At 34.4% G+C, this 22,913-nt stretch overlaps 3 protein-coding genes and 1 pseudogene across 4 annotated transcripts; all 4 read right to left on the reverse strand.

The window, feature by feature from the left end:
• Positions 1-410: 410 nt before the first annotated feature.
• Positions 411-6,336, reverse strand: BPM4 (BTB-POZ and MATH domain 4). 2 transcript variants are annotated; one of them, XM_012215000.4, is made up of 4 exons: positions 5,824-6,333; positions 5,394-5,739; positions 4,439-4,718; positions 411-1,079 (listed from the first exon to the last, which is right to left on the reverse strand). In XM_012215000.4, exons 1-4 carry the CDS (start codon positions 6,204-6,206, stop codon positions 814-816), a joined length of 1,275 nt encoding a protein of 424 aa, XP_012070390.1. In that variant the 5' UTR covers positions 6,207-6,333; the 3' UTR covers positions 411-813. The 2 variants fall into 2 exon arrangements, with proteins under 2 accessions (XP_012070390.1, XP_012070393.1); XM_012215003.4 differs by having other exon boundaries at positions 869-1,079; positions 4,443-4,718; positions 5,824-6,336.
• Positions 6,337-6,936: 600 nt separating this feature from the next.
• Positions 6,937-12,942, reverse strand: LOC105632583 (uncharacterized). Its single transcript, XM_012215004.4, has 10 exons — positions 12,687-12,942; positions 11,617-11,842; positions 11,361-11,518; positions 11,110-11,255; positions 10,400-10,462; positions 10,227-10,319; positions 9,771-9,932; positions 8,588-8,679; positions 8,026-8,195; positions 6,937-7,542 (listed from the first exon to the last, which is right to left on the reverse strand). The coding sequence occupies exons 1-10, from the start codon at positions 12,793-12,795 to the stop codon at positions 7,232-7,234; spliced, it is 1,530 nt and encodes a 509-aa protein (XP_012070394.1). The 5' UTR covers positions 12,796-12,942; the 3' UTR covers positions 6,937-7,231.
• An 882-nt stretch (positions 12,943-13,824) lies between these two features.
• On the reverse strand, positions 13,825-15,375 carry LOC110009301 (zinc finger BED domain-containing protein RICESLEEPER 2-like; annotated as a pseudogene).
• Positions 15,376-16,108: 733 nt separating this feature from the next.
• On the reverse strand, positions 16,109-22,038 carry LOC105632703 (uncharacterized). The gene is made up of 9 exons (XM_020678747.3): positions 21,826-22,038; positions 20,793-21,018; positions 20,538-20,695; positions 20,301-20,446; positions 19,515-19,577; positions 19,342-19,434; positions 18,918-19,079; positions 17,894-17,985; positions 16,109-16,631 (listed from the first exon to the last, which is right to left on the reverse strand). The coding sequence occupies exons 1-9, from the start codon at positions 21,932-21,934 to the stop codon at positions 16,328-16,330; spliced, it is 1,353 nt and encodes a 450-aa protein (XP_020534406.1). The 5' UTR covers positions 21,935-22,038; the 3' UTR covers positions 16,109-16,327.
• Positions 22,039-22,913: the final 875 nt, after the last annotated feature.

Below are 22,913 nucleotides of genomic sequence, written 5' to 3' on the forward strand. Positions count from 1 at the left end.
CATCTTAAGTGGGAAATTATACGAAACCTATTCAGACTTGAAGACAGTAATAAACAAGTATTTTGTAATTCAATTTCCAAAATACTAACAGAAAATTTTTTATAAATCTAAACATTTTATATGGCCATATAAATTATAAAATTTAATTTTGAATTCTTTAGTTAATTTTGAATATTACAACTAAATAACACAATGCCCGTTATCTTGAAAAATATTTTTTAATATAAATCATTTTTTGCAAAATAGACAGTCCAATCTATAGGTAATTACCAACTCTGCACTTAACAATAACATGAAATTTTGACCAAACTACACGTCAGAAGCTTATCCAGAGCACTATCACAAACTAAAGATTTTGGACCCATCGAAGGAAAATGGAAATGGAGTGAAAGGAATATGACTTGACATGATTAGTAAGCAAAATAAAATAATATGCGAGAAACAAATGACTCAGCTTCGATTACAAGTTACAAATAGCTGGACCTATCTCTCCTTTCTTTTCTTATAAAAATAACACAAATTTTTCTTCTGTTTTGTGGACAAATTACAAGTTCTTTTCCTTTTTCCCTTTCTCTGGACAAGTTACAAATTTTTCCAATGACTTGCTACATTCTACAAGAACACGTTAGGCTACTTACCTGTGACTTTTGCATCAAAGCCATAAAATCCAATACATATGGGAAAAAGAAAAGTAAAACAAAGTCAATGAGGTAATAAGGGCATACCATTCCTTGTTTATCCCCCGCTATCTTCTCCTCTCCCCTTCTTTTTCCCCACCAATGTTTCAGAAACAGAGTTAAATTATTACCATTTTTAGTCTGCTTGCCCAGGACTCCTAGCATCGCCATCATCGAGTTGGACCCACAAGCTTCGGCTTCTTTCTACTCCACTTTCCCATTGCTGTTGCCGAACACTCCTGTCATTTGTGTCATCCCCGTCCGAAAACTGTCCCCATACACTTCGGCTCTTTCCCCCTCCACTGCAATCTTCTTCACATCCTGCTACTGTCTTTAGGAGTTCTGACTGCAGCAGTGGACAGTTCTCTTTGAGATACTCAAAACCGTCCGAGCGCATGACAGCTACATGGCATGAGACAATCAGAAAAACAAGAAAACAGTGAGTAACAGTGGAAAAGTGGGAGGGGGAGGAGCTGCTTGAAATAATTAAAATTTCAACAGACACATCATGGGTAAATGACACGGAAAATTGTCTCGTATAGCTGGCATTTAATATTTGTGAATCAATCACAGAGTAAATGCAACAAATTTCAGCAATGAAAATAAGGGCATTTAATTATGCTTCATGAGCAGCAAGAACTGAGGGAGACACGCCATCTATGTTCTTAAAATCCAGAATGCACTCTTCAGAAAAGAACATAAATCCTTAGGTTACAATGATAACTTCCCTGTTAGCTTGAATTACTAGAAAATATTATTACAAAGGAATATATAAATGCATTGGCACAACAAAGATCGGCATATGCTTTTGGTTTCAGATCATATTTCTGTTCCCATATAAAAGAAAGGTCAAAGAAAAATACACAAGCACCACACACTAGTCAGTTAAATGAAAAGGCACCTATAGGACATTACACATTCTTAAATATAGATATATTCCTAGGCTGTCAAACCAGTATAATGTTAAATACCATGTTGCTCATTCAGGATTCCTGTGAATCGAACTGTCAAAATCAATTGAACTAAAGGTATGAGATGAAACACATCAATCAGTTTTAACCAAATGGAAATTGGACCTCATTCAAAATTTTATTATTACAAAGGAATATATAAATGCATTGGCACAACAAAGATCGGCATATGCTTTTGGTTTCAGATCATATTTCTGTTCCCATATAAAAGAAAGGTCAAAGAAAAATACACAAGCACCACACACTAGTCAGTTAAATGAAAAGGCACCTATAGGACATTACACATTCTTAAATATAGATATATTCCTAGGCTGTCAAACCAGTATAATGTTAAATACCATGTTGCTCATTCAGGATTCCTGTGAATCGAACTGTCAAAATCAATTGAACTAAAGGTATGAGATGAAACACATCAATCAGTTTTAACCAAATGGAAATTGGACCTCATTCAAAATTTTGAACTGGTTCCTATCTCAAAAACTTGCCTTACTACAACTTCCCCACCTAATTGAGCTACAGGCCCCACCTCGTCTCCACTGGATCTGTTCCTGGGAGTACCCTAAAAAAGGAACCTTTCCTCTCCCCAGCCATTTCGGGTTAAGAAGATGCGAAAGCCCTCCAATGCTCAATCCAATAATATTTGGGGTCATCAACACAAATAATTCTTTATTCAGCTACATTAGGACCCACTTTTCTACCAGATAGCAATATCAAATTCACGATTCACAACCTAAGCGTACAGCCGCTATGGTATTCAACTCACATCTTTCATTTTCCTATCCTATTACTAGAACTTGCAGGTGGAAAAGCATTTTAGCCAACACTCCCTTTGCTTGTCCTTAATGATGGCACCTTCGCCTTTTAATTGATGCCTGTATCATAATAATAATAATAATAATAATAATAATAATAATAAGAATAATAATAATAATAACAACAACAACAACAACAACAACAACAACAACAACAACAACAACAACAACAACAACAACAATAACAATAACAATAACAATAATAATAACAACAATAAACTTTTACCAAAATCAATTATGTATTTTTCCATGTTAGATAGGATCCAAAGATAGCATATCAGATTATCAATTGTTGATACATAAACTAGCAATCCAGTTGTCAGATTGTAGAATGGCCAATACTCCCCATAGCGGCCATCATGTAATGAGATTTTAAGGCGCAGATACAGGGTTGGCAATATAGGACTGCAACGGACGCAGGCGGATACACAAATACGTTGGCGCAATTGTTATTAAGACCAAAAGCCACAACCATGTCCCTTTCACCAATAAATTTAGATCTACCCTTTAAATTGTAGTTTTAGCTTCAAAATTATATTATTTTGGCATAAAAATACTTGATTTGCTCAGTCATAGGTGCTACAAAAGCTTTGTGCAAAATATAATATACTTTTGGTCTGTTTAGTTGTTTGGCAATCATTTGTTTCGAACAAATTATAATTATTAGATCGACAAGATTATTGCATGGTTAAATTCTTGTTTTAATATTGATTTTGAGATGCTTCTTTATTTTATAGGAACGCACGGTAGAACGAGACAATACAGCACAATATTGTTATAGCGCAAACATGAACAGTACCATTCTTTTGAACCCCAAAAATCCAGCCATTAAACTAAACCAACTGGTGGCCCAAAGCATTTGCTCCATTTAGTAATATGAAAGGTACAAAAGGATAGAATTTTAAGACTCGGAATAGGGAAGAAAGAATTGAACATTTTTCCTTTCTTTTTCCTTGCTTGCATATAGATGAGGGAAAAGAGCTATTGAGTTGACAAAGGGAGATAAATCTTGAAGTTTTCAATGTTTAAATGCCCATACAAAAGAGGTGATAGTTATTCAATCCTCCTTACAATAATTTATTATGATCAATAAACTCAAGTTCCAAGCACATATATCACTTGTTATTGCAAGATCTATAAAATGCTTTCAGAATGTATGACATGCTACTTAATTAAATGGAAGTTTGTTAGAAACTAACATTACCCCTAAAACTCAAACTGGTCAAGTTTATACTAGCCTAAAAGTTAAAATAAATGAAGTTGGCTTTGTTTGGTGCTGATTCTTATTCACGACTCTCTCTGTAACAATCAGGCGAGTTAATCAAGGGTTAAGTTGGCATGTATTTAAGGGTTTCACAAGTGTTAAATTATAACCACCCTCTACCTCTCCAGACTCTTCACGTATATACTTAAGCATACATAATTTACATGCAAATCTGCATTTGTGCGTCTATATTTATATTGAGTTCCAGAAAATAATGCCAAGTCAGAAATATTGATATGGAAAACCAAAAGAAACATTTTCCCAGATATAGATAAGCAAAGAAAACAAGAACAAAAGGTAAGACTAAAAAAATGGAGAGGCAATGTCCCCAATGGAATATTCTAAATCAGTAGATCCCAAAACCAAAGATAGCTGCAATATAGGGCATAAGGACGGGACAAATGACTCTGCAAGGCATCAACCATTAACCCCCAGAAAAAAACATATTAAGAGGAAATCCAGTGCCAGAAGCACATAATATTGCTCCGTTTAATGCAAAAGGAGGAACCAACTGAAACTACACCAAGAAGTTTACTGCAGTTATATCAAATGCAAGTGAATACAATATCAATCGATGTAAATTTGCATAAATAAAAATGTATAATTGACTAGGGCACAACATTGATTTTGTACTTTGCAGACAAGTAGACAGCAATGTCCAAATTTTTGTATATAAAATAGATCCTGAAAATGGAACATCAAATAAGAACATACCTACAAGATTTTCTGCAGTAAATTTTAGGCAAACAGATTTCAAATCCATAGCATGATAACGGTCAGCCAGGGCAAGAATCTTTGCAACAGAATTCACAGATATATCCTTGCAAAGTACAGACTCGCACATTAATCTGAGTCGAGGCAAGTCATACTTGTCTGCTGCAGCCAACAACTTTGAAACCAAAGTATCGGATACAGATGATATGCAAGACGAACTTGACATAGAAAGCTCCTCATCTTCAACAAGAGTATCTTTGTATATGAAGTGCAGCAAAGCCTTAGTAATACACATGCAAGAGAATAAAAGGAAACAAGAGAACAAAGATCTTTAGTGCAGTTGGCCTTGTAATTGCAATATATAACACTCTCAACTACTTGACTTAACCTCACTCCCAAATTTGAAATCTTCATATACCATAACAAGTAGCCTTCTACCTTTCATGGCTTACTTTCAATGTTCTGTAATAAACATATAACTTTGCTTTTCTGTGTAAAATATGAATCAAAGGAATATTTTCTCAGGTCCATCGAAGAACATAAATTTCTCCATACTCATATGATATTAAGTTACACATATTTGTGCTGAAGAAAATTTACTAAATTATCCACATTATAAATGAGTAATCAATATTTCTCCTTTTACAATATATTTTGAATTATTATGCATTCTTATTTAGTTTTAGTTACTTGAATGGAATAACTTCACCATAAATATAGCATTGAGACTTTGCCACCTAACTTAACTTGAATAAAGTGTTATATATGAACAAACGAAAGGACAACTATCTGTGTTTAACTTCCAAAAATTTTAATCATTACAAATAGATTCTCTAATTATGAGCATATACCCATCATGGATATGAATTATCAAGGACAACTACATGCTTTATAGCTGAATGATGCTGCATTCCAAGTAAATGAAAACCAAAACAGAAGGAAAGCAAACTGATACCTTGAAAACCTTAGGTTCCATGTCTGAAACAACAATTTCACGATTATCTTCCTCCAATAAATCAAAAAATTCATTCTCAAATACAGGAGAACGAGCAGCCAATACCAATTTGTGGGCATGAAACTTTTCACCATGCACATTAAAAGTAATGTCAGAACATTCCTCGTTCTCCAGCAAAGCACCAAAATGGGATCCAATGTCCGATTCAGGGACATTTATAGAGTGCAATCTCGAACAGTCTATAGCAGAAATCACAACCCCAACAGTACAGTGAATTTTCAAGCAATCATCCTTTAGGAAATGCGACGTTTCAAGCACTGCCCGTCTAAAGAAACGCTTGTAACCCCTAAATTGAAGGGAAAAAAAATCAAAAGTTAAACTGGTAACCAATCAAGAGCCAATAATCCAAAGAGAGAAAATCGAAGAATACCACATGCTGCCGCGATACTTAAGGGTGTAGGGGCCACTCTCAAGAGAGCGATCAAAGTGGCTGTGGACTTTATGCTTACCTTCGCCACTTTGATCGATGAGGGTGAGCTCGAACAAGGCGCGAACATCGGTACCCTCGCTGGCAAGAGCTATAAAAACAGAGACATAGGAGGAATTATCTTCTGGGTTTTTGCCGTCCGGATAGAAGTAAATGGCCCACTGGTAACCACCGACAGTGAAATTCTCGCTGGCGATGTGTTTACCAACTCCTATGCCTTTGGCCAAGGAATAGCCTTGGATGGTGAATCGGTGTGACCCGTTTACGGTTTCGGTTATGGAGAGGGAGGTGGTTGGGGTGCATGGCGGAGACGTGGCCGGGGGCATGGGCGTGGACTTGGCGGAGGGAAATGAAAGAAAGGAAAGTTAATCTTTTAGGGGGGAAGATTTGGAATGTTTTCTTCTCGCGTTTTGGAGGCGGAGAGAGGAATAGGCGGAAGAAAATCCGAAAGTGGATTTTGGAATGTAACGCAGTGGTGTGGGACCTTTTTTTTTTTATTTTTTGGTGATGGTGGGTCCATCTTCGGACAGAAACTTATACTATAATTTGAAATATTTGTGTGACAAATGAGACCATTTATGTTGCAATCGAGGGATGACAAAAATCAAAAATTTTTTTAATTGATTGGAGATTTTTATAGATGAAAAACTATACGAGACGAGTAATTCTTTCGCTCTTTATTCAAATGAAAAGATCAATTAGACCATTATCTAATTAGCACAAAGATTAAGTTTTGACATTTTAATTTTATTTATATTAAGATTAAGATTTAATTAATGGCAATTTAGTATAGTTTGACTAATATGTTTGATGAGAAAGAAACGTATTAAATAAAAATAAAATAATAAACTTAACTATTATTCACTTTTAGGAAAGGAAATAAAATAATATGGTACTAATGGAAAAAAGAAAATGGTACAAGAATTATGAGATGTAAGTAGTATTAATTAAGTCCATTAATGTTACATACACACAAATGACTTTTGGAAAATAATATTCAGTGAATTAGATAATATTTCTACTCAAGAATTAGATAATTAATACTTACATTGAAAATAGATATGAAGTGACGAAAATGGATTAGAGATTGCATATCAGATGTACATTATATTAAACACAGACATTACCACCCTGTGTAATAACTGTAATTCAACATTTGGGGAGAAAAAATCACATTGGCTAGTTCTGGACTGAAGAAGAACAACTGATTTTCAAAAATTGCTGCGCGCTCGCTGCTGCTCGATAGTCGTAGTCCCGAGCTACAAATGAGGCTAACATTCCTAATCGTTGCTAATACCTAGACTACCACAACCTAAAAGAGTTAGATCCCTGATTGCTATTTATCAACAAGCTACCAATTAAACAAGCTAAATCGTTTGCCACTACTGCCAACAGTTTCGTTTGTGGAGTCCGATTCACTTCTCACCGTCTCTTCTGAACTGCAATCACTAGGAAGGAGTTGAATTCGGTCAGCATTCTCAATGAGCCAATTAGTAACTTCTGGTGAAGCTGCCCATTCTGCTACAGCTTGCTGGGTCGATTCCCTCGTGAAATCCTCCCATTCTTTCTTTGTGAACTTCTTTCGCTTTGGTGTCTTGTGGAAGGTTGAAAAGTAATTCTGCTGACCTCTTGTCACCGAACCAGTATGTGGTGATATTAAACCTGTTAAAGCCAATAAAAGCAAGTCATACAAACTGAAGGGTCCATATAAGATAAACCGTAAACGGGGCGACACAACAGAACAGTATTGATAGAAGGAAAAATTCGTAAGGGGTCCAACTGCAACCAATATACTGTATCTGTCAGATTTTTTATAGTTTTTTTGGGGCATTGGTGCAAAACAGGAGATCACAGGGACTAGCTTCAAACAGAGGTCTCAGATATTGTAGTATATTTCCCTCAATGAATCAGATTTTCTACCAAGTGCTGGATACCTTAGCAAATCTTACAGGATAGTGAGCAAAGAATATGACATTGCGCTTTTGGCATATCAGTACAATTGTCTCTGAGACAGAAAAGAATTACTTTACCTTTTCACATAATGGAACAAATATGTCGAAAGATAAGGGCTAGTACACAAGTGCAAGCAAGGAAAGAGCTAATCAATATCAGCTCCAAAAAAGAAGTCAGAAGTTAAAGTAATACCTTTAATAGGAGAGTTGGACCAAGCAGATGAGCTCTTTGGAGGGCTCAACTTATTCCCTCCTGGGCTTATTTTTGCTGACCTGCTAAGGAATTCAGCACGATTGTGCACTGCTGTTGCCTGTCTTCCCCGTTGGAGCCAAAGATTGCCACCCCGAGAATATGATTGATGCCTTCATGAAATTGCATGAACATGGTTGATTAAATTACCATTACATAAAATGAAAATTTGAAATTTCAGAGGATCTTGTCATTATTATTTACAACTGGACCTAGTATCTACTATTTGATACCATCTGAAGCAAAAACCCCATTGTTTCACCATTTTCAATATCCATCCCAAGTCTCTACCAAAGGAGGGACATTATCCAATGTTAAACCCATCAAACCTCAGCCATCCCAATCTAGAGTCCAACTAAATAATTGATTTTGTTGGACATAGGCATTATCTGGTTTACATCCCACCAATGGAATGAGCCTAGAAACTATTTAATTACAAATGCTCCAGCAGGAAGCTCCTTTTTCCAAAAAGAAAATGTATAAAGTGGAATTTATGGGAACTTACACTGGATTATGCTGGCTCATTGCATTCAAAAGAAAGCAGATCGTATATGAAGAAAGCAACGCAGCCATTGCTAAAGGAGTATCAAGAGTGCTCTGAGAAAGAAACACAAAGAAAATGATTAAACTAATGAATTTTGGCCCCGAAGTAACTATAACAGACTAGTTATCAAACTTATGAGGACTCTTTGTCATCAGAATCAAATTTCAGTTGTATAGCACATAAATGAGCTTATGTAATGAAGAAAGCAACCATGGTCAGACATAGGTGCATGTCAAAAATAGGAAAGAAAAGGTGCGCGGTTGCCATCTGATGCTACAAATTACATTCTCCATGGACAAAAGCTTGTGCTACATTGACTGCTATGAGAAGCAGTTGGCAGGCTCATCTGTGAATTCACAGGAAAATATACATGGCATTATTATCAGAAGGGAATGGGTCAAACTAGTTGCATAAGACCTGCTCTAACGCAAGGTTTGGTGAGTAGAATTCAACACAACATACAACCTTACAAATAAAACAATTTGTACTTAAAACGACAGAAACCAAGATCTAACTCTGATCTATCCAATCCAAATTCAATGGCCAAGCTAAGTTGAGAACTTTAAAAGAAAAGTGTAGAGTAAATGAATAACCACATTACATTACTATAAATAACTAAGAATGTAAAAGCCGAAAACTACTTCAAGCTTCAACCTAACGAACAACAGGGCCTCATTATACAAACTAAACCACAGCTTCTAATTGTTTTTTCACACAACACTGTAGAGAAGCAAATGATCATTGATCACTGGCTATCTTTCACAGTATAATTCATCAAGTTACAACTATTCTCTATAGGCAAACATAAGGAAAGCCTTCCCACAACTATTGAAGCTCAGGTTGGTTGGACCAGATCCCCCAAGTTGCAGGTCTATGATCAAGCCTTGAAATAAATTAAACAAATAACATCACATATTTGAGTTAAACTTAAGCCCAAAAGAAAAATTTCATGCAAACTAAAGGAGTAGTTGTATTATTTCTTTGCTGCCCATCCCTTGAACCCATCAAGCTTGGTGCAGAGCTATAAAATGCTAAAGCAATTTTATAACATTTTCATTATTCATTTTTGGGACATTCAAGCAACATAGAAACCATCAAAAGTATAATATGAAGCAAAATAAGCAAAATGAATGCAGTACCACACCTGCAATATAAAAGTAGTTGCAATGGTGCGCATTGCCCATTTCACAAACTGGGCTACACCAACATCTACATTTCCATCTTTTGCTATCACAAATTTTCTCACAATCCAGTACCCTAAAGCAGCTCCTGCAAGAACAATCCCAACCAATACAAATACATAGACCTGCCAAAACATGGAAACATCAGACTATTATTTTACACATGCATTATCAAAGAAAGAGAGACAAAATAATGAAATTTGTGAAAAAACTTAATGAGATCAGGAAAAAATAAAAATTAAAATGAAATAGAGAAAGCAAAGTCTTTTGGCATTCAGATTTGCCTTTATTGATGAACTAGCTATATGGAATTACATGCAAGATGTTTTAAATTTTTCTTTTTTAATTTGATATGAAAACATTGATGTACTTAAACCCCCAAATACTAGGTAAGATCTATTAAGGCAATAACAACTTACTGGATTGTGCATCTCTTCACTTAGCCCAAAGTTGATGAGAATGGAATTTACCAGCATGGAAATGTGATGTAAAACAAAAGTGCCAGCTCCAAGCTGCAACCATAAATTGGATAATCAGCTTTAATGCGTTGCAGATTAAATGAAATATAAAGCTAAAGTAAAAGAAAACTCACCACTGATCCATATATGGAAAGATAGAAGATATTTTTCCTTCCAGTTGGCAATAATTTCATTCCCTACAAGATTGCACCAAAGGAAAAATAGTAACAAGTCTATATACTCAATGGAAGACTACAAAGCAAGAATAGAAGGATCAAAATCCAGATAAAACTGCAGGCATATACAACTGTTGACTTTAGACATATACAAAATTGGTATCAGTCAATTTCAGCATCAAATATACCAAGTGAATTCCTTTGATCTCCATACCCCTTAAATCTCAGCGAAAACAATAATGCAGGAACTTCCATTTTTCCCATTCAGGAACGAAGATACATACTAAAAATGGAACTAATTCTCATTTTTCCAACCAACAACATTAGTTCCTAAATCATAACTCAAATCCAACAAAATATTGACATTCTTCATTAGATCATTATAAGCTCTAGCCTCTAAGGATACTACATTCATCAACTTAGCCAAACACAACCTATGAGAAAGGCGATGATGATTCTCAAATCTTCAACTCAGAACAAGAAATAAAAACTAGGTTTATAAGCAAGTGGTACACTGGTAAGCAATAACTCAACCGTAGCATCTTATACAATATGCTCAAGGAAAAAAAATCTCTAAAGAAAAAGTTTGATACTCAGAAGATGACAGTGTTTATGAAAAGTCAAAGTGAAGGAGAGGATGCAAAAACAGCATAACAAAACTTAAATACCTGGAAAAGTATGATTATAACAACAAGGAAAACACCAATAGCCATCGAGGTGCTATAATAGAAAGGAACCCAGCAGCTGACAATAGGTGCCAAAAGTAATAAAAGAAACCCCACTGCCAGACACAAGAGGCGCCATTGCTGCAAATCTGCGCATGCATTTCAAAATCAATATCAATCAAGGAAATGTAAGTATAATACAAAGTGAGAAATTGAATGCAGCACATACGGAGGAGAAGAAGGGGGCACCAAACCTTCTTGAACAGCGATTGTGACAGAACCAGAAATTTCACCAATGAACTTCACATCAACATATCTTTCCTCATAGGGAGACATGACAGAGCTCCAGAGACCCTTTTGAACAGCTTTCCATTCCTCCTTTTCACAATGACATAATCCAAGGGACGCATTCCTGCAAACATTTACATAGTGAGACAAAACTTTTGATTTCAATATAGGAAGTTTACCAAATTGAGAGAGAGAGAGAGAGAAGCGAGAAATTTCACTTACGGATGAAAACAAACTTGAATTTTTCCATGCAATCTCTCTGGGATTACAGCAGCTGGAACCAATGTAACTCGAAAGGAACTAGCATAACTCCCAAGCTCTAATCTCGAGTGACCACTCACTTTTACTCGTTCACAGTATAAAGCATCTTTTGGATTACTAAGGATAGGCAAGCGTCCAATAAGTAAAGATGGACTGACAACTATTGCTGGATTTTCAAGGTCGACACCTATAGCCACAAAAAGAAGTGTTAGTTGTGAAACTCTCCTTTTTTTTGGGAGGGGTTCGAATTAGAATAGAATATAACCCGTTTCAACTAAATAATGCCATTCATATAATTCTAGAAGAATACAGATCAATATAACTACAGAAAGAGACCTTGGGTTCCTAACGCATCTTCTACAACAACACAGAAAAAAAATTATCAAAAAGTTTCTATAGTTAAACGGAACATCAGAAGAATATTGACAAATAACACACAAAAAATTTTTATTTTTTCCCGGTTTAGAACCTCGTACGCCGCAAATTATCGATAAATTCACATCCAATCCTTCCAAAAAGAGGAACAAATGCAAAAAGCACCTGTTTAGAAACAATACTGCAACTACAATAGCAAAGATTAACTGCGACCCATGAGGGTCCAGCACTGATCGTCATATGGCTCAACAGCCCTAATCAAGGTGCTCAAACAAGCCTGAATTGGAACCTACAAACTTTTAGGGGAAAAAAAAAGCTCTTGGCTAACTAAATAATTTAAATAAAGGAAAACTAAAACACACCTTTTTTTTTTTTTGTTTTTACTAAAATGAAACAGATTTTAATACACTCCCTTCTACCAACACGGCAGAGCAGATCGCTGGAATCAAACACTAACTGCCCTTCTGGATACCCATTAAAACAAACCCACCCGACAATTATATGTACTTTGATTTATTTTCTTTTCCTTTCCCAAGATTTCTCCTCAGCTCAAATGAAAAGAAAAAAGAATCAAACATGCAATTTAACCACACAAGAAAGGGAGAGAGCAAGGGAAGCAGAATGCCAGACCAATAATTGAAAATAGAGAAAAATACCCTTCAGAGCCATGGCATGAACGGCACGTGAGAGATTCACGAACAAGAGCGCGAGAGTTAGAAGAAGACGAAGAAGAGGAAGAGGAGGAGGAGGAGACGAGGAGCCCATTACTGGTACTGCTCTCTCTATGTCTCTCTCCAGCTGCCCTTCAGTTTTGCTCTGTGGGTTAAGGAAATGAATAGACTGAATTTTCTTTGTTTTTTTTTTTTTTTCGATCCAACGAAGAGACTGAATTGGACAGCCAAGAAAGCGCGCTCTAATTACTCGGTTTTTATTCATATTGCTTGGGCTGGGTAATGTCAGAAAGTTATATAGACATAATACGCTGCGTTTTGTCTTCTATTTGCGTTTTCGCTAAGCATTGTATTCCAAACTACCGCCTCTCTTTGATTATTTCCATAAACGACATCGTCTAAATTAACACGTAAAATCAGATACCATAATAAGAAATTGTTCAAAAGAGAAATTTCCATGCAATTTCAGTCAATGTTATTTCTAATCAAAAATTTCAGTAAATGTTTTTAAATGCTGAATAATACAATAATTTTGTACGTCAAACATAAATAGTCTTAATCAAGCTTTAAAAATATATAATTAATTCTATGCAAAATAACTCATTACAAAAGTACATATCAAATAAAATTAAATAGTTGTAATTTCTATAAAATCTTAAAATACTATTTAAACACTTAAACCATCATATCTACGTTGCCCCTCCATAAAAAAAATAAAATAAAATAAAATAAAATAAAAAGCCAAGAACATAGTTGCATTTTCCTTCTACAAAAAAAATAAAAATAAAAATAAATTAACAAATAACAATGTACTTCTTAAAATGAAAATAATAATAGTTACAATTATTAATGAGGAAACATTCTTTTTTTTTTTTCTGCTAAAATCTACTTTTTGAGTTTTATACCTAAGTGAATTATAGATAAATGAAGATTTCACATCAATCAAACAACAACATTTTTTTGTTTAATATACTTTAAATGTACTACATTTTTTTTTCTACTAAATATATTTTAATCTAATTCATAATTATCACATATTATTTGTTTGATGCATAAAATTAAACTACATTAGTCTTGGATGGATTAAGATTATACCTGGAAGATGGATTTCTAAACCATATTACTATGGTAGTATAATCTTTTGAATATCCTCCTTGTCCTACATCAATAACACACAATTAAAATTTACTAATTCATGTTATGGCACTAATAATGTATATTGAAGACTGAAATATAATAGTTAGCGTGCTTACTCTTTTTTTTGCTTTATCCCGTATAAGGATCGCAACCAATCAGACCCACAAGTTAAAACCTGAACAGTATTTACTGTCAAAGATGATCTATATAGATCAACAACTTCGCCTTTAGCATTAAAAGTAGATTTACTGATTGTAATTGTGATGGGTATTGAAAGTATGTCACGCGCCACTTTTGATAAAATTCCGAATTTCATTTTGTTCACCTTCCACCATTCTAATGCATTAAATGTTTCATCATCTTCACAAATATGAACTCCTTCCAAATACATATCTAATTCAGACTTCACCTGGTCTACAACAGTATCAATAGTTCTTATTTGACTATAAAACCTCTTTGCTCTCCTACTCACCTTCACTTTTCTACCATTGGAATCATATCATTCTCTTTGATTTTCATTACCAGTAACTTGATCAGTCTCAATATTCTTTTTTCTATATGCTTCAACATACTCATTGTAAAGCATATTTAAAGTCTCTCAAACTGTAACCTTATGCTCTATAGTATCATACTCAGAATATATCTCTGCAAAAATCTACTCAATCACTTTCATTTTAACTCTTGGATCCTAGACAGTCGCTATAGATATCAACAAATTACAATCACCCCAATACTTATCAAATTTATCATTCATCTTGTTAACCATGACTTTCATGTAAATATTTCCATTTACATGAGTTTCATTGAATAATTTCTTAATATTATAAAGTTCAGGAAGAAACAAGTTTGAAGTTGGATATTCAGTATCTGAAATGATATTGATTACCTCATTGAATTCTTGAAGAAAAGAGCAAACTTCTTTAACTTTTCTCCAATCTTCCGCACTAGATAAGTAAATGTAACTCGGGTCTCCTTTAGCATATCGAGTGAAAATATCCTTATATTCCAATGCAGCAGATAGCATGAAATATGTTGCATCCCATCTTATGCCACAATCCAAAATAAGCTTCTTTGAAGGCAATTTGAATTGCTTTGCAATTTTACTAAAAATCAAACAACGGCTCTCAGTTTTTACAATATGCTTTACACTTTCACGCACATTTTGAACTATATCATCTATCTCAGATAACCCATTTTGTACTAGTAAATTTAATATATGCGCACAACATCTCACATGAAATAATTTACCATTAAGTGCAAGAGAATTCTTGTAAAGAAGGTTATCTTTCAACAATCTAATAGCAACATCATTATAAGCGGCACTATCAACAGTAATAGTCCATACCTTATCCTCAATTTCCCATTCCACTATACATTTGTGTAGTGCATCACAAATAACAACTCCTGTATGACGTGGTGGAATGTCAATAAGGTTCAATATTTGCTTTTGCAATTGCCAATTTGAATCAACAAAGTGACAAGTAACAACCATATATGAGATATGTTGCACCGACTTCCATAAATATGTAGTAACATTGACTTTGTCAACATCCTTTAGCAAATCCTTAATTCTTTTTTTCTCAATTTCATAAGTGGAGAAACAATCTTCTTTTACAGTTGCACAACTGATCTTTTCATGATATGGAGTTGCAGTTTTCATAAGTAGGTTAAACATATCATACTCAGCAAAGGCAAATGGCAACTCATGAATAAGAACTATATGTGTGAGTATTCTCTTATCTTCGCTTGGTCATATTTGAAATTCCAAACAGAAGTCACACTGTCCATCTCAACTAAAGTTGTGGCAACACTAAGTTATTGTTGTCCATTCATTTTCCCTTTCCTCACTATACAATTGTTCATGTGTCTAAGAAGGTGCCTTGTGGAACTAGTTTGATTAACTTTAAGTTTAGTCTTACAATGAAGGCATTCTATCTTAATAGTTCCATCAGAAAGTGTAACTTCTTTAAACTCGGACCAAAATTTAGAAGTCTGCTTATGCTTCTTTGAAACAAATGAATTTTTTGGTTCCCCATCAGTTGTCAAAGTAGTATATTTATCTTTGTCCATATTTTCTTTATTAACAATTATTATAGTATCATCCATAACTGGATTTGCTGACGCAGAAAGGTTATGCGAATGGGAATAACGATTATACTCCGTTAGGAGTTTCGATCAATAACGTTTGATCTAACGAATAAAATAGTGAAATAAACTCTCAAAGAAGTTTATTGATATGAATAATAATCAAAGATATTAAGTGTCTTCTCATAATACAAAATAACCTATTTATAGGTTTAGACTAAAACATTTAGACCCTAAAAATATCACTAAAAATCGTAATTAAACAAAACCCTAGTAAGGACAGCGACACGGGCGTGCTTGGACTCCCAGAGGATAGCACGGGGCGTGCTTGGCATGACACGGACGTGCCGGAACTCGAATCATAACTGGACTCGTTGGCACAGGCGTGCTTGGATTCTTAGGGGCTAGCACGGGTAGACTGATTGGGGCACGGGCGTGCCTGTGTTCCTTAGACTTGAGCATGTCTCGTTCCCTGGACTTTCAAAGGCTGGCATGGGCGTGCTTGACCTGACACAGGCGTGTCCTAGATTCTTAGAATCTAGCACGGGCGTGCTGGAAGTGACACGGCCATACGCCCTTTTCTTCAATTTGCAGCGATTCAAGTCCTCCATATATTGAAGCACAAGTTGCTCCGCATCATTTGCAGATGAATATCGAGTAAAAAGAAGATTGTTGGAAGGCAATTGTTCAATAGGTGACTTTGACATCCTGTTAAAAATAAAAACAAGTAATATAGATATCGATATTATCAAAATTTATGCCTTGTAACATTTTAAATGAAGGGAACATTGACAAACTGCATCATCAGCCCACTGCTGACAATTGAAATGGCAACCAACAACAAAAAAAAAAATAATAATACACATAAAGATCATGTGATTTGAAAAGTAAAAAATAAACCATGTATCAACCTCCAAAATTTGAAAAAGTTGGACAAAATAAACCCTGTTTACTATCTGGTTTCAATTCATAAAGATGATAAATAATCAGCTTTCAAACTGTCTTCTTATATATTGACAAATGTAATATTCTCCTCTTCATGTTCTTTAGTCCACTACACTACCCATTGCTATTCGTAAACCCCCAAGCAAGCAAAGACATAGAGCACCACAACAAAAGTGTAAAATTGTTTTTTTTAAAGGGAAAACCAATTCGCTAATTAGAATAAAAAGGCAATAACTCTTGATCGAGGGGACTATCCCACTCCTTGAAACCACCATAAATTTAGGAGGCTCTAGCAAGAATATACATGAGCCCCTGTGTTTATTTGTCTCTTTATCCATCTAATGGCAACATTAGATCTAAGACGTCGGTTAATAATAGAATAAAAAAGTGTAAAATTTTAATAATATAAATATCCTTAATAATAGAACCAAAAAAGTGTAAATTTTTAATAATATAAATTTAAGTATTAATAAGGTATTAGTAACAAAATAATTTTCATTCCTTTTATTTTTTTTTATTATAATTATAACAGCTACAAAACTTTCAAACACGAAGCAATATGTGTTCAGACTATCTTCTATCCTTTTGCTACACTAACTCTCTAACATCATTCAGGCTTAAGGAACTCTTAATATGTAAAACTTAGCAAATCATTATTCAAGAAACTAAAACTAGTCCTCTTAACGCTTTCCAAACTGTGATTTTATTAAAATAACTTTTAAAAAAATGCATTTTTAAAGATCAGTAATCTATAATCTTTCATTATTATATGACATTTTTTTTTTTTTTTTTGTATAAAACGACCATTATTATTTGTCCGTGGATTCAGGAAGAAGAAAGAGAGAACCAGAGAGCGGCGGAGAGGAACCATATGAATGAGATGAGCTTTTTTATTGAGTCTAGCCTCGAATAGTGCGCAAACTGTTTGATTCGCCATTGCAAGTCTTTACCAAACAAAGAGACGTTGATCCATTGTTAAACCCATCAAAAAGAAACCCTATAAAGGAGGATTTATGGGAACTTACACTTGATGACGCCGACTCGTTGCATTGATAAGAAAGCAGATAGCATATGAAGAAAGCAACGCAGCCATTGCGAATGGAGCATCAACAGTGCTCTGAGAAAGAAACACAAAACCATAGGTGAATTGTTTTTAAAGCGAGTGATAAAACAATACAGTGAAACACCGAAAGAAAATGATTGAACTATTGAATTTTGGCCCTGAAGTAACTATAACATACTAATTATCAAACTTATGAGGACTCTTTATCATCAGAATCAAATTTCATTTATGCGTGTATAGCACATAAATGAGCTTATATAATGAAGAAAGCAACCATGATCAAAAGAAGAAAGCTATATATTATATTTTGCATGGACAAAAGCTTGTGCTACATCGTCTGCTGTGAGAAGCAGGTTGGCAGGCTCAGCTGTGAATTCATAGGAAAATACACATGGCATTCTTATCAGAAGGGAATGGGTCCAAACTAGTTGCACAAGACGTCTTAGGCAGGGTATGGCGAGTAAAATTTAACACAAAGTACAACCTAGCAAATGACACAATTTGTACTTAAAACGACAGAAACCAATATCTAATCTCATCCATCCAATCCAATTTCAATGGCCAGGCTAACTTGAGCACTTTAAAAGAAAAGTATAGAGTAAATGAATAACCACATTAACTATAAATAACATTTAAGGAAAGCCTTTCCACAACTGTTGAAGCTCAGGTTGGTTGGACCAGATCCCCAAAATTGCAGGTCTATGTTCAAGCCTTAAAATAAATTAAATAAATAAAGGAGTATTTATATTATTTCTAACTTCGCAGTAATTCCTGGTCTCAAGCTACTCATGCATAGTCAAAAGAAGTGCTTCTGAAATAGCATCATTTATTTTTTAAATGAATCCATGAAGCTTGGTGCACAACTATAAAATGCTAAGCAAATGTATAACATTTTCATTATTCATTTTTTGGGGCATTCAAGCAACATAAACACCATCGCAAGTATAATGTGAAGCAAAATAATCAAAATGAATGCAGTAGCACACCTGCAAAATAAAAATAGTTGCAATGATGCGCATCGACCATTTCACAAACTGGGCTACACCAACATCTACATTTCCATCTTTTGATATCACAAATTTCCTCACAATCCAGTACCCTAAAGCAGCTCCTGCAAGAACGATCCCGACCAATACAGAGACATACACCTGCCAAAACATGGAAACAACAGAATGTTCCATGGTCGCGTATCTGTTAGACAGAAAACTAATGAAAAAACTTAATGAAATCAAGAAAAAATAAAGAAAGAAAAGTATTTTAGTATTCAGATTTGCCTTTATTCATGAACTATCTATATGGAATTACATGTAAGATTTTTCTTTTTTTTCTTTTTTTTTCAGCTGATATGGAAATATTGATGTACGTAAACACCCAAATACTAGGTCAAATCTATTTAAGGCAACAACTTACTGGATTGTGCATCCCTTTACTCAGCCCAAAGTTGATGAGAATGGAATTTACCAGCATCGAAATGTGATGTAAAACAAAAGTGCTAACTCCAAGCTGCAACCATAAATTGGATAGTCAGCCTTAATGCGTTGCAGATTAAATGACATATAAAGCTAAAGTAAAAGAAAACTCACCACTGATCCATATATGGAAAGATAGAAGATATTTTTCCTTCCAGTTGGCAATAATTTCATTCCCTAAAAGATTGCACCAAGTAAAAAAATAGTAACAATTCTATATATTTAATGGAAAGCTACAAAGCAAGAATAAAAGCAGGATCAAAATCCAGATAAAAATCACAAGCATGTACAACTGTTTACTCATACATAATTGGTATCAGTCAATTTCAGCATCAAATATACCAAGTGAAGCTCTTTGATTTCCATACCCCTTAAATTACAGGGAAAAAGATAATGCCGGAACTTCGCATTTTTTCCATTCAGTAAACCAAGACACGTACTAAAATTAGAACCAATTCTTATTTTTTCCAACCAACAACGTTAGTTCCTAAATCATAACTCAAATCCAACAAAATATTGAGGTTCTTCATTAGTTCATTATAAGCTCTAGCCTCTAAGGATACTACTTTTTAATCAACTTAGCCAAACACAACTCATGATAAAGGCCATGATAATTCTCAAATTTTCAACTCAGAAAAATAAATAAAAACTGGGCTTATAAGCAAATTGTACACTGGTAAATAGTAACTCAGTCATAGCGTCTTATACAATATGCTAAAGGAAAAAAAAAAATCTTTAAAAGAAAAATTTTGATACTCAGAAGATGGTTTTGTTTTATTAAATCAAAAAAACAATATGCAAGGTAAGGTAAAACTTATTTAGTATTTTGGTCAAACCAGTGTTTATGCAAAGTCAAATTGAAGGAGAAGATGCAAAAACAGCATTACCAAACTTAAATACCTGGAAAAGTATGATTATAACAACAACCAAAACACCAATAGTCATCGAGGTGCTATAATAGAAAGGAACCCAGCAGCTGAGAATTGGTGCCAGCAGTAATAAAAGAAACCCCACTGCTAGACACAAGAGGCGCCATTGCTGCGAATCTGCCCATACATTCCAAATGAATACCAATCAAGAAAATATAAGTACAAAACATGTGAGAAATTGAATGAGGAGGAGAAGGGGGCGCCAAACCTTCTTGAACAGCGATTGTGACAGAACCAGAAATTTCACCAGTGAACTTCACATCAACATATCTTTCCTCATAGGGTGACATGACAGAGCTCCACAGTCCCTTTTGAACAGCTTTCCATTCATCCTTTTCACAATGACATAATCCAAGGGAGGCATTCCTGCAAACATTTACAGAGTGAAAAAAAACTTTGATTTCAAAATACGAAGTTTACCAAATTGCGAGAGAGAGAGAGAGCAGCGAGAAATTTCACTTACCGGTGAAAACAAACCTGAATTTTGCCATGCAATCTCTCCGGGATTACAGTAGCTGGAACCAAAGTAACTCGAAAGGAACTAGGATAACTCCCAAGCTCTAATCTTGAGTGGCCACTTACTTTTACTCGTTCACAGTATAAAGCATCTTTTGAATTACTACTGATAGGCAAGCGTCCAATCAGTAAGGATGGATTGACAGCTATAGTTGGATTTCCAAGGTCGACACCTATAGCCACAAAAAGAAGTACAAAACATGACCAAAAGATACAAGAATCAAATTCTTCATATTGGGCAGAATATAACCCAATTCAACTAAACAATGTCATTCATATAATTCAACAAGAATACAGATCAATATGACTATAAAAAGAGATCTTGAGCTTTTAACTCATTTTCTATAACAACACAAAACAAGAAAAATAAATCAAAAAGTTGCTATAGTTAAACGGAACATCAGAAGAATATAGACAAATAAACACAAGAAAATTTGTTTCCCAGTTGAGAGCCTCGCACACCAGAAATTATTAATAAATTCACGTCCAATCCTTCCAAAAAGAGCAGCAAATGCAAAAAGCACCCGTTACTGCAACTACAGTAGCAAACATTAACTGCGAACCATACGGGTCCATAACTGATAGTCATATGGCTCAACATTCATAATCAAGATGCTCAAACAAGCCTGACTTGGAACCTACAAACTGAAAAAAAGAGCTCTTGGCTAACGAATTACTTTAAATAAAGAAAACTAATACCTACCATTTTTTTACTAAAATGAAACAGATTTTAATTAATGCCTCCATTCTACCAACACAGCAGATCAGATCGAAGAACTAACTGCCCATTTGATACCCATTAAAACAAACCAACCCGACAAGTACATGTACTTTGATTTATTTTCTTTTGCTTCCCAAAATTTCTCTGCAGCCCAACTAAAGAAAAAAAATCATAAACGTGCAGTTTAACCACACAAGAAAGAACGAGAGTAACGGAAGCAGAACGCAAGACCAAAATCTGAAAATAGAGAAAAAAACACCTTTCAGAGCGGTAGCCGGAAGGGCACGTGAGAGAGTCAAGAACAACAGCGTGAGAGTTATAAGAAGACAATGAGGAGGAGGAGGAGGAGGAGGAGACGAGGAGCCCATTACTGATACCCGCTCTCCCTAAGTCTCTCTCCCGCTGTTCTGTATTCAGTTTTGCTTTGTAGTTTCAGGAAATGGAGAGACTGAATTGGACAAGCAAGTAAGGCGCGCTCTGCTCACACAGTTTTTTTTGTTCAAATTGCGTGGACTTGGTAATGTCAGAAAGTTAGAATATCAGAACATGTAACCCCGCGTAATGGCGCTTGTTAATTAATAATTATCATAAGTTAGTTTATTTTATAAACGTAATTTTACAATCGTGCCATATTATAGTGGAATATAGTATTATTACATAATAAAAATTTATATATGATAAATTCGCATGCGTTGACTTTATATATAATGTCTTTTTATAAATAATATATAAACAATTGTGAAGGTTAACATGAAGAATCCTAAATAGCTGAGGACCGTAAAATATTATTAGTACTGTTTTACTAATTGAACTAAAAACTAGAATAATTAAATAACAAACTCAAATAATAAATAATAAATAATCCGATTGTGGAATATTAATTTTCCTATTTAAGTGGCTTAATTATCGCCGTATATACTGCAAAAAGATCCACACCCTCATTATTATTTGATGTCAACTACTAATCAAGAATTTATATTATATAGTAGCATAGCATTATAAAAATATATATCAAGTAATTAGCAATGCACAGATGATCATTAAGGTGTATATTTTACAAGAAATGCAATATTATTTCTCTTAAATAATAGTATTAACAAATTAACAAGTAGATCTCCGGAAGTAATTTGATCTTTTTAACTAAGTCAGGGAGTATTGGATTATTCTAATATATATATATATATATATTTTGTTTTCAAAAAAAAAAAATATATATATATATATATATATATTTTTTCTTTATAATTTTAGATATTGACTCCGCTCTTCGAATATGCCACGAGTTATGAAATATGATAGTGGTAGTAATGAAATTGATTAGCATTGATGTCATGCTATTTCTAGCAT

The sequence above is a fragment of the Jatropha curcas genome, chromosome 2, assembly GCF_041381405.1.
Source record: "Jatropha curcas cultivar XTBG-Jc1 chromosome 2, XTBG_Jcur_1.0, whole genome shotgun sequence".
Lineage (NCBI taxonomy): Eukaryota > Viridiplantae > Streptophyta > Magnoliopsida > Malpighiales > Euphorbiaceae > Jatropha > Jatropha curcas.

Excerpts from the sequence above, each read along its gene's own strand:
- BPM4 (XM_012215000.4), bottom strand. The coding sequence starts at position 6,206 with ATGCCCCCGGCCACGTCTCCGCCATGCACCCCAACCACCTCCCTCTCC. Across the intron at positions 5,740-5,823 it reads AAGTATCGCGGCAGCATGTG|GGGTTACAAGCGTTTCTTTA; the intron begins GTATTCTTCGAT and ends CCTTCAATTTAG. Across the intron at positions 1,080-4,438 it reads TACTGCAGAAAATCTTGTAG|CTGTCATGCGCTCGGACGGT; the intron begins GTATGTTCTTAT and ends CATGCCATGTAG.
- LOC105632583 (XM_012215004.4), bottom strand. The coding sequence starts at position 12,795 with ATGGGCTCCTCGTCTCCTCCTCCTCCTCTTCCTCTTCTTCGTCTTCTT. Across the intron at positions 11,256-11,360 it reads CACAATCGCTGTTCAAGAAG|ATTTGCAGCAATGGCGCCTC; the intron begins GTTTGGTGCCCC and ends ATGCATGCGCAG. Across the intron at positions 8,196-8,587 it reads ATGAGCCAGCATAATCCAGT|GCATCAATCATATTCTCGGG; the intron begins GTAAGTTCCCAT and ends AATTTCATGAAG.
- LOC105632703 (XM_020678747.3), bottom strand. The coding sequence starts at position 21,934 with ATGGGCTCCTCGTCTCCTCCTCCTCCTCCTCCTCCTCATTGTCTTCTT. Across the intron at positions 21,019-21,825 it reads TCCGGCTACCGCTCTGAAAG|GTGTCGACCTTGGAAATCCA; the intron begins GTGTTTTTTTCT and ends TTGTGGCTATAG. Across the intron at positions 19,435-19,514 it reads TTTCCATATATGGATCAGTG|CTTGGAGTTAGCACTTTTGT; the intron begins GTGAGTTTTCTT and ends TTATGGTTGCAG.